Source organism: Tachyglossus aculeatus, chromosome 8 (genome assembly GCF_015852505.1).
Source record: "Tachyglossus aculeatus isolate mTacAcu1 chromosome 8, mTacAcu1.pri, whole genome shotgun sequence".
Lineage (NCBI taxonomy): Eukaryota > Metazoa > Chordata > Mammalia > Monotremata > Tachyglossidae > Tachyglossus > Tachyglossus aculeatus.
Window position 1 is genome coordinate 24,913,051 of NC_052073.1, and position 11,450 is coordinate 24,924,500.

The window sequence follows — 11,450 nt, forward strand, 5'->3', positions numbered from 1 at the left end:
CCCACGGAACCAGGCTGAGCCAGAAACAGTCCAGACTTTGGAGTACAGAGGCAACACCCCCATCGACTAAGATATCATTTGGCATGACTTGAATTTTGCCATCTTTCCAAGGCTCCCACTTTGCTGTGAGTTTCCACGGACAAATCCTGGATCCTCGCCTTTGATTAGCTGTACCATCTCGCTGTCAGAGCTAGGTAGACCAACTGTCTTGGATCTCTTAGTAACTCATCTGTAAGATGGAGGTCACGTTCACTTTTTACAGCCCTTTGAGATCATTGGCTGGCCAGTGGTCAGGGCTTAGTTGCATGCTATTTATATTTTGAAACCACGTGGCCTAGTTCACTAGGTAGTCTGCGCGTCGGAGGACCTGGGTTCTAATCCTGGCTCTGCCTCTCGCCTGTAATGCGACTCTGGCCAAGTTATGTAACATCTCTATGCCTCAATTACCTCATCTGTAAAATGGGGATAAAATACTTGTTCTCCTTCCCACATTGGCTATGAGCCCTGTGTCGGACAGGGACTGTGTCCTATTTGATGATCTGGTATATACGCCGCTCTTAAAGTGCTTGGTGCCCAGTAAGTTCTTAACAAATACCACTATTATTGTTATTTTAATAATAATACCGACTCAGATGAATGAGGTTTTTCTCCCCACCAAAGGACTGTAGGGACAGGGGTAGTTGAAGCCTTGGGAGCGAATGAGGTCTCCAAGGGAATGTAGATGGAGAATAGAAGGGGACCCAGAATTGAACCTTGAGGGGACCCCCCCCCCCCCCAAGTTAAGGGGTGGGAGGCAGAGGAGGAGCCCTCAATGGAGACTGAGAATGAACAGCGGGGGAGATTCATTCATTTGTTCAATTGTATTTATTGAGCACTTACTGTGTTCAGAGCACTGTACTAAGTGCTTGGAAACTACAATTTGGCAACAATAGAGACAGTCCCTACCCAACAACGGGCTCACAGTCTAGAAGGGGGGAAACAGACAACAAAACGAAACTAGTAGACCGGCATCAGTGGCGTCAATAGCATCAATAAAAGGAGAGCCAAAAGAGGACAGAATCAGTGAGGCCAAGGGTCGATAATGTTTCCAGGACATGGGGGTGGTTCACATCCCTGTACTGTGAGCTCATTTTGGGAAGGGAATGTCACTGTTGTACTTCCCCAAGCACTTAGTACAGTGCTCTGCACACAGTAAGCACTTAGTAAATGCGATTGGATGAATAAATGAATCTTTTAGGTTGGCGCCAAATGAACTGCCAATGATCTTCTGGAAGATATTTTTAATTGACAGCTTCTGAGCCTGTAAAATCTGCATCTTGGAAAAAAATGTGGTCAATTTATCATTATGTAACCGTTTGAAAACTCTGGGGAAAATTGTTCACCAAGTTGCCTACGGACTTGCTCTATTTTGCAAAGGAAAAGTTTTCTAAAAATATTCTAGCCTGCTGGAGAAAGAAATAAACTGAACTCTCTTCTTCCCTAGGAGCTGCACTTTTTAAGAACAGTAGGGGGGCCAGGTTACCCATATATGGTATATATATTTGATCCACTCTCTTAGTTGCAACAATCTGGGCATGTGGGTTAATAATTAATATTGATGATTTAATGATGGTCGTGGATGATAAAATAAAGTTTGAAAAGTTGCAGCATTCTGTAGTTTTAAAATGCATTGGATTTGGATTTTTTTCAACCATTTCTATTCACGCACTTTGCGAAAGGCTATTTGTCATTTCAATTTTTCTTTCATTGGTATAGTAATCTTTGTATAGATTAAGCTCTCAAAGCCATTTTTTTTTTCTCCATTTGGCCTGTTTCACTGTTGATTTTCAAAATGTCTTTTGAGTATTGTGGTGAGGGACACTATTTAAAATCAAAACTAAAACGTATCTTTTCCTATAGAGATTAAAATAAAATTTTTACTCTGAGACATAATGGATAATAATAATAGTATTTGTTAAGTGCTTACTATGTGCAAAGCACTGTTCCAAGCGCTGGGGGGATACAAGGTGATCAGGTTTTCCCACATGGGGCTCACAGTCTTAATTCCCATTTTACAGATGAGGTAACTGAGGCACAGAGAAGTTAAGTGACTTGCCCAAAGTGGCGATAAGTGGCGGAGCCGGGATTAGAACGCATGACCTCTGACTCCCAAGCCCGTGCTCTTTCCACTGAGTCACACTACTTCTCGTATTAATTTAATTCCTCCTAAACATGAGTTAGTCAATCTGTAACATTCACAAGGCTCATCTCATTAAAATTAAGACCTAAAAGAGGACATTGTTCATGAGCCCTAAGTAGGGATGCTCAATTTGGGGGTTATATTTAATAATGTGGCTGTTTCAAATAAACATTATTGTCTAGTATAGTAGGTAATGATGTTGGATTTGTGCGGTAGATGTAAGTTCTTAAGTTCACAGTACTTTTCAGCAGCAGAAGCAGGATTATTAGAGCTCTCATCAAATTTGTCTTCATCCAAGTGAACGAAACACAATAAATGTCCAAAGAAGTTTTTATTTAGTGCAAGCTTTTCACTGTAAAATTGTCAGTCATTCCCTGAAATATTTCTGTAAGAAACCCAACAGAGATGGTGGTTTTAACCCTAAAAACAGAATTCTGCTTCTTTGTGATTAACGATTTTTGGATGATCTCTCATGAATTTCTGAAATTGATGATGATTTCCTCCACACTGCATAAATGAAATGTTCTCTTCATTAATTGGGCTTTGATGTAGACAGTATTTGCAGTTCTCCTCTTACATTTTGGAGTTGTAGACTTAATATATTTATCCAGGAGTCAGCTTTGAAATATTCTCTAAATGTACCTTCTCAGCGCAGTCTTTGGAAACAAAATGCATTATACCAACTGGTCACTTGGTAGTTGACTGAGTGTCAGTCCAGACATTTGAAAAAGGCATTTCTGTACTATCCTTCCACTGTACTTTTGGAGTAGCAATAGGGCTGATGGAACACTGGATCTGTAAGAAAGTAACTTCCATTCAGAAAGTTTAGCTGTTTCGTATGTCTAAAATCTGCCTTTTAAATCATTGGTTCTGGAGAAAATTCTTTTGGACTCAGTTTCCCAGGTAGTCCAAATACTAATTTACATTTTAATCTTCAAGAAACACCATGAATATTAATATCTCAAGCAAAATCATACAGTAAAACAGGGACGTGGGCTACCACTTGACTTTAAACTGCTCTTTATGCAGAGCTATCGGACTAGCTACTAATCCTTAGGCATGTGGTGGAAGTGACATGGAATGCGGTAGAGGTTTCGAAGACTGCTTTTGCCCATGTTCCCCAACCATGGAATGAAAAACAGAGGGAAGGCCTCTAATTTGAGAAGCAACATGGCCTAGTGGCTAGGACATGGACCTGGGAGCTAGAAGGAACTGCGTTGTAATCCCGGCTCCAACACATGTCTGCCGTGTGACCCTGAGCAAGTCATTTCACTTCTCTGTGCTGCAGTTACCTCATCTGTAAATTAGGGATTAAGACTGGTGGCCCCATGTGGGACAGGGACTGTGTCCAACCTGATTATCTTGTATCTACCCCATCGTTTAGTACAATATGTGGCTCATAGCGTTTACTAAGTACCACATTAAAAAAAAACAAACCACCAGCACCCTTTTCTTATAAAGGCATCCCACATCTTGGATGTGGATTGGGTGATATTTTGAAGCCCAAAATAAGTACTTAGCTCCTGTCCTAATTTAGTCCAAGATGGGTTTAGGAATTTCAAGCAGGCCTTAGGGGAAGGGGAGGCAAGCGCAGGGCTTGGTTTGATCCTGGGAAGGTTTCTGGAAGTTTCTCCCTCCTCCTCTGCACACTCCCCAAACCCCCAGAATGTCACTTGGAGTGGATCTAATCTGGCCAGATTTATGCTGGCGTAAATATCTCCAGAATTAATCCTGATGTGTGGAGAAAACTCTTCTCCTCACCCACTCTGTCTTTAACATTTCTTCACTCTCCACTCAAAATTTGCTTTAATTTTGAGTCTTCCTTTTAACTTACCAACAAACTCAGTCACTTCAGCTGTCAAGATAAAAGGACCAAGTGGCTTCAGCAGTCTAAAAGTTAACTATGGACTTATGCAGCCCAGGTCATCAGTTTATTTTACTTCCTAAGTATTAAATAACATCCCATTAGTTTGCTTTAGCAAAATGAGCTCTCTTCCAAAAAAAAATATCTCTTTTGGGGGAGGCTTTCAAGTGCTCTGTGTAGTAGATGAGAAATAGCGATCCTCTTCTTTATCAAGCAAATTTTTACTCTAAAAAATTTTCCTTTTAGTTAATAGACTGATTTTGGGGTATCTACATACGAGAAGTCACGGTACAACCAAAAGTCCCACAGAAAAGAAGGTCCTCCAGCTTTAACTTTCTTTGCCCCTTTCTAATCTGTAATCTTTTTTTTTTCTCTTGTCCTCCTTGTGTCCTTTCATTGTGCAGAAACAACCATTGTGGGATTTTTATCCATTTGTGTGCTCTCCTGTAAAGAGTTCATGATACCACTTGTTAAGTATTTCAGAGGCGTGAAAAGTCAGAGTATTTTCATTCTATGGGTGTGTAGCTCTGAGTGGGGAGGAGCGATTTAAGAATCCAAAAGGGCTCTGAACTAAGAACATTTCCTTCTTGTTTCAGGCATTTCCCGGCCCCGATCCGACAGTGCTCCCCCAACGCCCGTAAATAGATTAAGCATGCCTCAAAATCCCGCTCCCATCAACACAACCCCTCCCCATAACCGAAGGCACCGGGCTGTTACTGTGAATAAGGCGACTATGAAAACGAGCACAGTAAGATTTTATGCTGTCCTTTGGAGTGTCATTTGGGCTTGCCATTTAAACGTGCTTCGGGGTGCGCTTTTTAGTTTTGTTTTCTTGCATCTATTCGAGGTTGCCTCGAAGTTTTCATCTGGGGGTGTCCTCTGATTTCTGTACTTCTAATAGGTGAGCACTGCTCATGCCTCCAAAGTTCAGCCTCAGACATCCTCCACTTCTCCACTGTCTAGTCCAAATCAGACTAGCTCAGAGCCTCGACCGCTGCCTGCCCCGAGAAGGCCGAAGGTTAACAGCATTTTGAACCTCTTTGGATCGTGGTTGTTCGATGCGGCATTCGTTCACTGCAAACTTCATAATGGAATCAACAGAGACAGCAGCATGACCGGTAAATATTGCTCCAAAAAAATGCGGAATCTTCTCTCCTCGTTTTCTGGCAATTCCTACATACCTGAAGCAATCTGTGTCTCTAACCAAGCAGTTTGTCACAGTTAACCCCTCCCAGCCGTACCAGCACAAGCTAGAACTCTTTACCTCCCCAGCCCCAAATTTAGTATGGTTTGTCAGGTTTGGGGTTCAATTCATTGAGATTTAACTTGGTAAACGAAGCCACTACCATGGCAGGGTTGCACCCTAGACCATAATTTCCTGTCAGAACAGTTTGTTCCATTCGATTTCTTTTTCCCCCTGCCTTCTTTGCTCCTTTATCAGCCAATCAGTGGTATTTATTGAGTGCTTACTATGTGCAGAGCACTGTACTAAGCACTTGGGGGAATGCAGCCGAGTTGGTAGGCGTGATCCCTGCCCATAACGAGCTAACGGTCTAGAGCGACACTATTGTGACTGTACCAAGCAGTGGGGACATTAGCTAGCTCACCGTTCTGTCAGAGTTACAAGTTCAACAGAGTGCTGGTGATCTGTTTTACTTGGCTCAAGGAGACCTAACCCCAATTTAAATGTCACTTTCTTGTTGAATTAATTTCAGCAGGCAAATTGGCTCTTCGCGTTGGTCGGGCGAAGAGCATTAATGCATTTTTATTTCGGGAAATGACTTGAGGTGCCTTTTCATATATATCGGCAGCCCTGGGCACAGTTGCTCACACAAAGATTGGAAAACCAGTAGGGCCAGCTCTGCTTGGTGAACTTCACGAACTTTGTGATTTCAGAGAGAACATGATTATGACCTTGTCAAGAGATAAAAATGTAGGACGACCTTTTAATGGGAGTCCCCATCGTCTCCGAATCTGGTTGGCTGGTGTGGTACGAGCAGAACATTTCACGATGGGCACTTGGAAAGTTTCTCATTTCTTACCCTGACTTTTGCAGCAGATGGGTTCCAACTTTACAACAGTACCCTCCTTCATGGCGCTAGTTTCTTGAGGGAAAGGAGACGATGCTGGAAAACAGAGAATCAGTTTTAAGGAGCAGTTTACGAGAAGCAGCATGGCTTAGATAGAGCACAGGCCTGGGAGCCAGAAGGATCTAGGTTCTAATCCCGACTCCGCCGCTTGTCTGCTGAGTGAACTTGGAAGGAAGTCACTTCCTTCTCTGGACCCCAGTTACCTCATCTGTAAAACGGGGATTAAGATTGTGAGCCCCATGTGGGACGTGGACTGTGTCCAAACTGATTAATTTGTATCTACCCCAGCTCTTAATACGGTGTCTGGCATGTAGTAAGAGCTTAATAAATATCCTAATAAACGGTGGAGGGGCTTAATGGAGCAAAGGGAAAGAAAGTTAGAGAGAGCAGAGCTGGGGAGGGGCAGGACAGACAAGGATGGCTCACTTGGCTCATTATATTTCCAATGAGGGGAAGGTCAGTTTACCCCATTATGAGATCTGACTCAATATAAACATATTAATGTAGCTCTCTTACTCACCCATAATTGTTGGAGTTCATGAGCCTGAGTAATTTTTGGAAAAATAGGATAACTGGCCATGTTCGGAAGCCAATCCCCACCTTTAAATGGTTCTGACATGGTGTTCCAAATAGTCGCCGTTTTCAAGAAACATTTGCAAAAGAAGCCCTTAGGCTTGCCTCCAATGCAATCTTACCAAATCTTGCGAGCCACTTGAAGAATTCCTGAGACTTGGCTTCCCGTTTCCTACGTAGCCCTCCTGTAGCTGATATTTGGGTGGTATTTGTCACCTTCTCCAAATAACAGAGGTAGTGATTTTTCTTAAAACGTGCTGCACCTCATTTTAGTGTAATTAAACGAGTTTTTGTTTTTTAAAGGAAAATGCTTTCACTGTTTTAAAAGGGAGCATCTCCCTGCTCAGGATGGGGATGGACAGGTAACTATTTTAGCAGGGCTAAATGGAGACAATTTATCAGTCAGTCAGCCTTATTTATTTAGAGCTTACTATGTGCAGAGCACTGTACTAAGTGCTTGGGAGAGCACTGTACAGCAGAATTAGCAGACATGTTCCCTGCCCCCAATGAGTCTACAGTCTAGAGAGGGGGGCAGACATTAATCTGGATAAATAAGTAATGTTTAAAATCTAATATAAAGATATACATAAGTGATGTGGAGTTGGGGTGGGGTGAATATCAAATATGTGGGGCAAATATCAAAGGTTATATTAGCTGTTCTATGAGTGAAGATTACTTTTAAGGAAAAACCTAGTCAATTTGGGTAAATCACTACAGATTCAACAACTCGTTATTTCATGCACTTGCTAGCAGGGATGCATTCTTTGGGGATAAACTGACTCCAGTAATTTTTTAATTATTTGAAACAAGACTAAGTGTGTTAAAAAGACTATTCAAGAATTTCTGGAATATTGGCTATTTGAATTTGGAAAATATAAAATGTGTTAATTTACCTACTGTACCCAAGGTTGAGAGAGCATTTTCTTCCTAGGGTGTTCAGTACACATGATTTTTTTTTCTCACATATATCATAGAAAAATATACCGTAAGTAGCTGAGTTTCCTGATTCTGAATCAGGCCTTCAAAAGTCCAGGGTTTGAAACGTAAATTTTTTACAACTTTCAAATTTGAGTGCACATGCGCTGAGTTAAAATCCAATGCAGATTAGGACGTCTTTGAATAAAAGCAATGCACAGTATTGTCTTGTGCTTTTTTTTCCTGAACGGTTTCCATTGTCTGTTTGACTATGCCATTTTTTTATGCTATCCAGGAAGTGAGAGAGCACTTTAGGGAGACGCTTTGAAACGTTACCAACTCAATCATTCAGAAGGCACATTTCAAACCAGCTGGTCCCAGAATGTCTGATCCCAAATGTCTCCGTTTAGGTTTTTCCCTCTTAAATTGATGGACATTTTGCCTTCTAATAATAATGATAATGGTATTTGTTAAGCGCTTACTATGTGCCAAGCACTGTTCTAAACACTGACTGTACTTCTGATGGCAAGTACACCCCGACCTCCTCTTTCAAACACCCTTGGGAGGGGCCAGATTCAGAAAATTTCGTCGTCAGGTTGCCTCTCCCGGCCCCACTTCTCCCTCTCCATGCCCAGCCAACTGGTCCAGGAGTCCACACAGTCACCTTTGCCCTGGCATCTCTCCCTTCCTTTTGCAAATGGTTGGCAGAGCTCAGTGGGATTCCAGTGGGGAAGGGAGAGCAAGTGGTCAGAGTCAGCAAAAGACCCCGAATGCTCCCGAGTTCAGCGGAACTGGAGGTCTCAGCCTAGGGGAAGAGGAGGTAGATGAGGGAGAAGAGAGAGAGAGACAAGTTAGTCTGATGACCCACAGTTCAGTCAGCTTTTTGAGCCATCTCTAAGGAATTCCAGTACGAAACACACACTCCCTCCCTGCATCTGTGAGTTGCCATCGAAAATGCAAATGCACGTGCCCTATAGAAATGACCTTGAGCTGGGATGGGGTTTTTAATCTTCAATTCTAATGCACGTTAACAGGAGCAGACGAAAGCCTCGATTCTCTGTAGTTTGGGGATTTTCTTCGTTCATTGTTTTGCATGACAACAAAAATCATAATTTCTCAGACCTGAATGCCAGTCTCCTATGTGTTGGAACTAGCTTGCTGTATTCATAAAGCTTTGAAACTAATTTTTTAAAAAGCTGAAAGCTTCTTAACTTACAGTAAAATTTCACCATCTTTGAAGTATTTTATAACTACTGCTGTCCTTTGATTTGTTTCCATTTATTTCTATTATCTTGCAGCATCTTTTATCCAAATTCTTCTTTCTTATAAATCTTGTAAGTAGGAATCAGTAGCTTCTCCTTAATTGCGTTCATGTTTTTATTTTTGCCATACTTCCATTTTTCTTTGTGATGTCATCGTCATTGCTTCTTGTAGCTTTTGCACTTGGGAAGGAAAAATAATTTTTTTTCTGGGTTTTGAATGGGGAAGATTGTTGGCAAAAGCAAATTAATCTGCCTGAATCAATCCCATTATCTTTGTACACTAGTCTGGTCATGTCATGAATCCCAGGAATTTGCACTAACCGTGTTTTGGCTTTTTTGTTTCTTTTTCTTTTAAACTTTAAGCTTATTTTTATACAGGCCTGTTTGATTTTTGTATGCATTCTGCATGTAGTGCTTTTCCCAATATTCCATATTATTGCTGGATAGCTTATTCAGGACAAAAAATGGCTCATGGGAAGTTGCATAAAGATTTGTGCTTTGCTACTTATTCCATAAAATTGTTCATAGAACGTGAAACCATTTTTACCTGAACACTTCTGTAGATTGCTAAAATATTTTGGAATGGTTTTCTACATAATGTGAATTTATTGATCAAAAGTGAAAGCAACTGTCAAAGGGCTTCTGTTTCTTGTGACAGCAAATAACCATGATAACCTGTTCTTGACAAAAAGATAAAAAAAATTTAAAAAAGTCTTCCTCTTTTTATGTCCCAGCTTCAGGTTGAGATTTTTGGTTGGCTTCTGTAAGTTATTTGAGTATTTTGTTAGGGAGAATTTTAGGCGTTATCCGGGAGGACCGTTTTTTTGCTTTTAAGCTGTCCGATACTGGCATGGGGTTGCCTGAATGTATTCACAAAGAATGTAATACTGCTGGGAAGATACGTAAACTGCACTGGCTACTTTGCTTGTCACCTTAAGGAAAAAAAAATGAAACAAGTGCCTCCTGTAGGAAAAGAAACAGAAAATAAGGACTAGAAAAGCCCTGCTTTGCACTATATATAGTCATAAAGTTGATCGAACATTCAAATTGAAAACCGCTTATAGAGTATTTTAAATTTAGCACTGCTGCTGTGAATGAAATTTTAACAATTCTCAAGGAAGAATTCAAATAGCCCTAAACCGAAGCATGATTTGATTGCGGTGAAGCAGTTACTTGCTAATCCCAAAATTTGATCTTTGTGTCCAGGATCCCATGAGCCTAACCGGCATATTGACACATACAATGAAACCTTCCTTTTCTTTTCCCAGCGATAACAACACAAACCAACATGGAATTTCGCCGGAAAGGATCCCAACTGTCCACCGACACCATGACTTCCAATACCATGTTCGACGCAAGTGAATTTCCTGACAACTATGAAGCAGGAAGAGCGGAGGCTTGTGGGACACTCTGTAGGATTTTTTGTAGCAAGAAGACGGGCGAGGAGATTCTTCCGGCTTATTTATCCAGGTCCCCGATTTTATTCTCTTTTGGGGGGTTTTGGTTTTTTTGTTGTTGTTGATCTGCCTTTTTTCCATAATCACTGCGAAATTTGGAAAAGGTATTGAATCCTAAATTTTGCCGGATTCATGCAGACTGTATTTTAAATTGAGATGCATTTTAAACCTTAAACAGTGGGTCTTAGAAATCGATTTTTCACAAAGACAAATATGAAATGAACATGAAGTTTCAGAGTAAACATGAGTATTGCTAAACCTTTGTTTGCATCATCGTCATTGAAGGTATCTGAGTGCCTGCTGTGTGCAGAGCACTGTACTGAGCGCTTGGGAGAGTACAGTACAGCAGAGCCGGCAGACACGTTCCCTGCCCACAGCGAGCTCACAGTCTAGAGCAGGAGACAGATGTTAATATAAATAATTTGTCATTTATAATATTGGGAATGCCTCTACTAACTCTGCATTGTACTCTCCCAAGCGCTCAGTACAGTGCTGTGTACATAGTAAGCGCTCAGTAAATATCAATGATGATGGCATTTTAAAAAATATTGATATCTTTGAAGATTGCGTAATGATTCCTTAAATCAAATTTTTAAAAATCACTGACCTGAAACCTAGTGCAAGTGGTTAGTCCTGGAAGAAACATTTAATTCATTAAAAGGTTTCATCAGTAAGTGACCTAGCATGAGCACTTTGATATTAGCAAACACCAGTATGTCTTAACTGTGTATATATTGCCGGAATAACAGTAAGCAGATGAATCTCTAAAGGTACAGAAATAACCCCCAGCAAACAGATTTTGTGTGAAAGTTATGGTATCTGAAGATTGGGGAATGACTTTACCAATTGGGAAACTCTTCGGGGCCGGGGAAATTCAGAGTTTTGTTTTGTTTTGCTTTGTTTTCAATGCCCAAAAGTGGACGTGTTCAGTTGCACTAAAGCCCGGAATGATTTAAGGCATTGCCAGTGCTCTTGTAGTAAGGAATTGCAGCAGTGATACCAGATTTATGGGAGCATCAAGGCAGCTCTGGCCAGTATAGCAGAAATTCAATTAGACCTCAGTAAGATTAATCCTTCCCCCACGGAGCTGTGTTTAGAGACGACGTAAAA

At 41.1% G+C, this 11,450-nt stretch overlaps 1 protein-coding gene across 4 annotated transcripts in view; it reads left to right on the plus strand.

The window, feature by feature from the left end:
• RALGAPB (Ral GTPase activating protein non-catalytic subunit beta) overlaps nt 1-11,450 on the plus strand; it is a 105,744-nt gene that overhangs the window by 51,022 nt on the left and 43,272 nt on the right. For 2 of the 4 annotated variants that reach the window (XM_038750619.1, XM_038750620.1), the window contains exons 8-10: nt 4,640-4,791; nt 4,945-5,161; nt 10,152-10,353. In XM_038750619.1, coding sequence (XP_038606547.1) covers nt 4,640-4,791; nt 4,945-5,161; nt 10,152-10,353 — 571 coding nt within the window. Of the gene's footprint in view, nt 1-1,483; nt 1,532-4,639; nt 4,792-4,944; nt 5,162-8,919; nt 8,956-10,151; nt 10,354-11,450 lie in introns of all 4 variants that reach the window. The other 2 variants (XM_038750617.1, XM_038750618.1) reach the window with 2 other exon arrangements.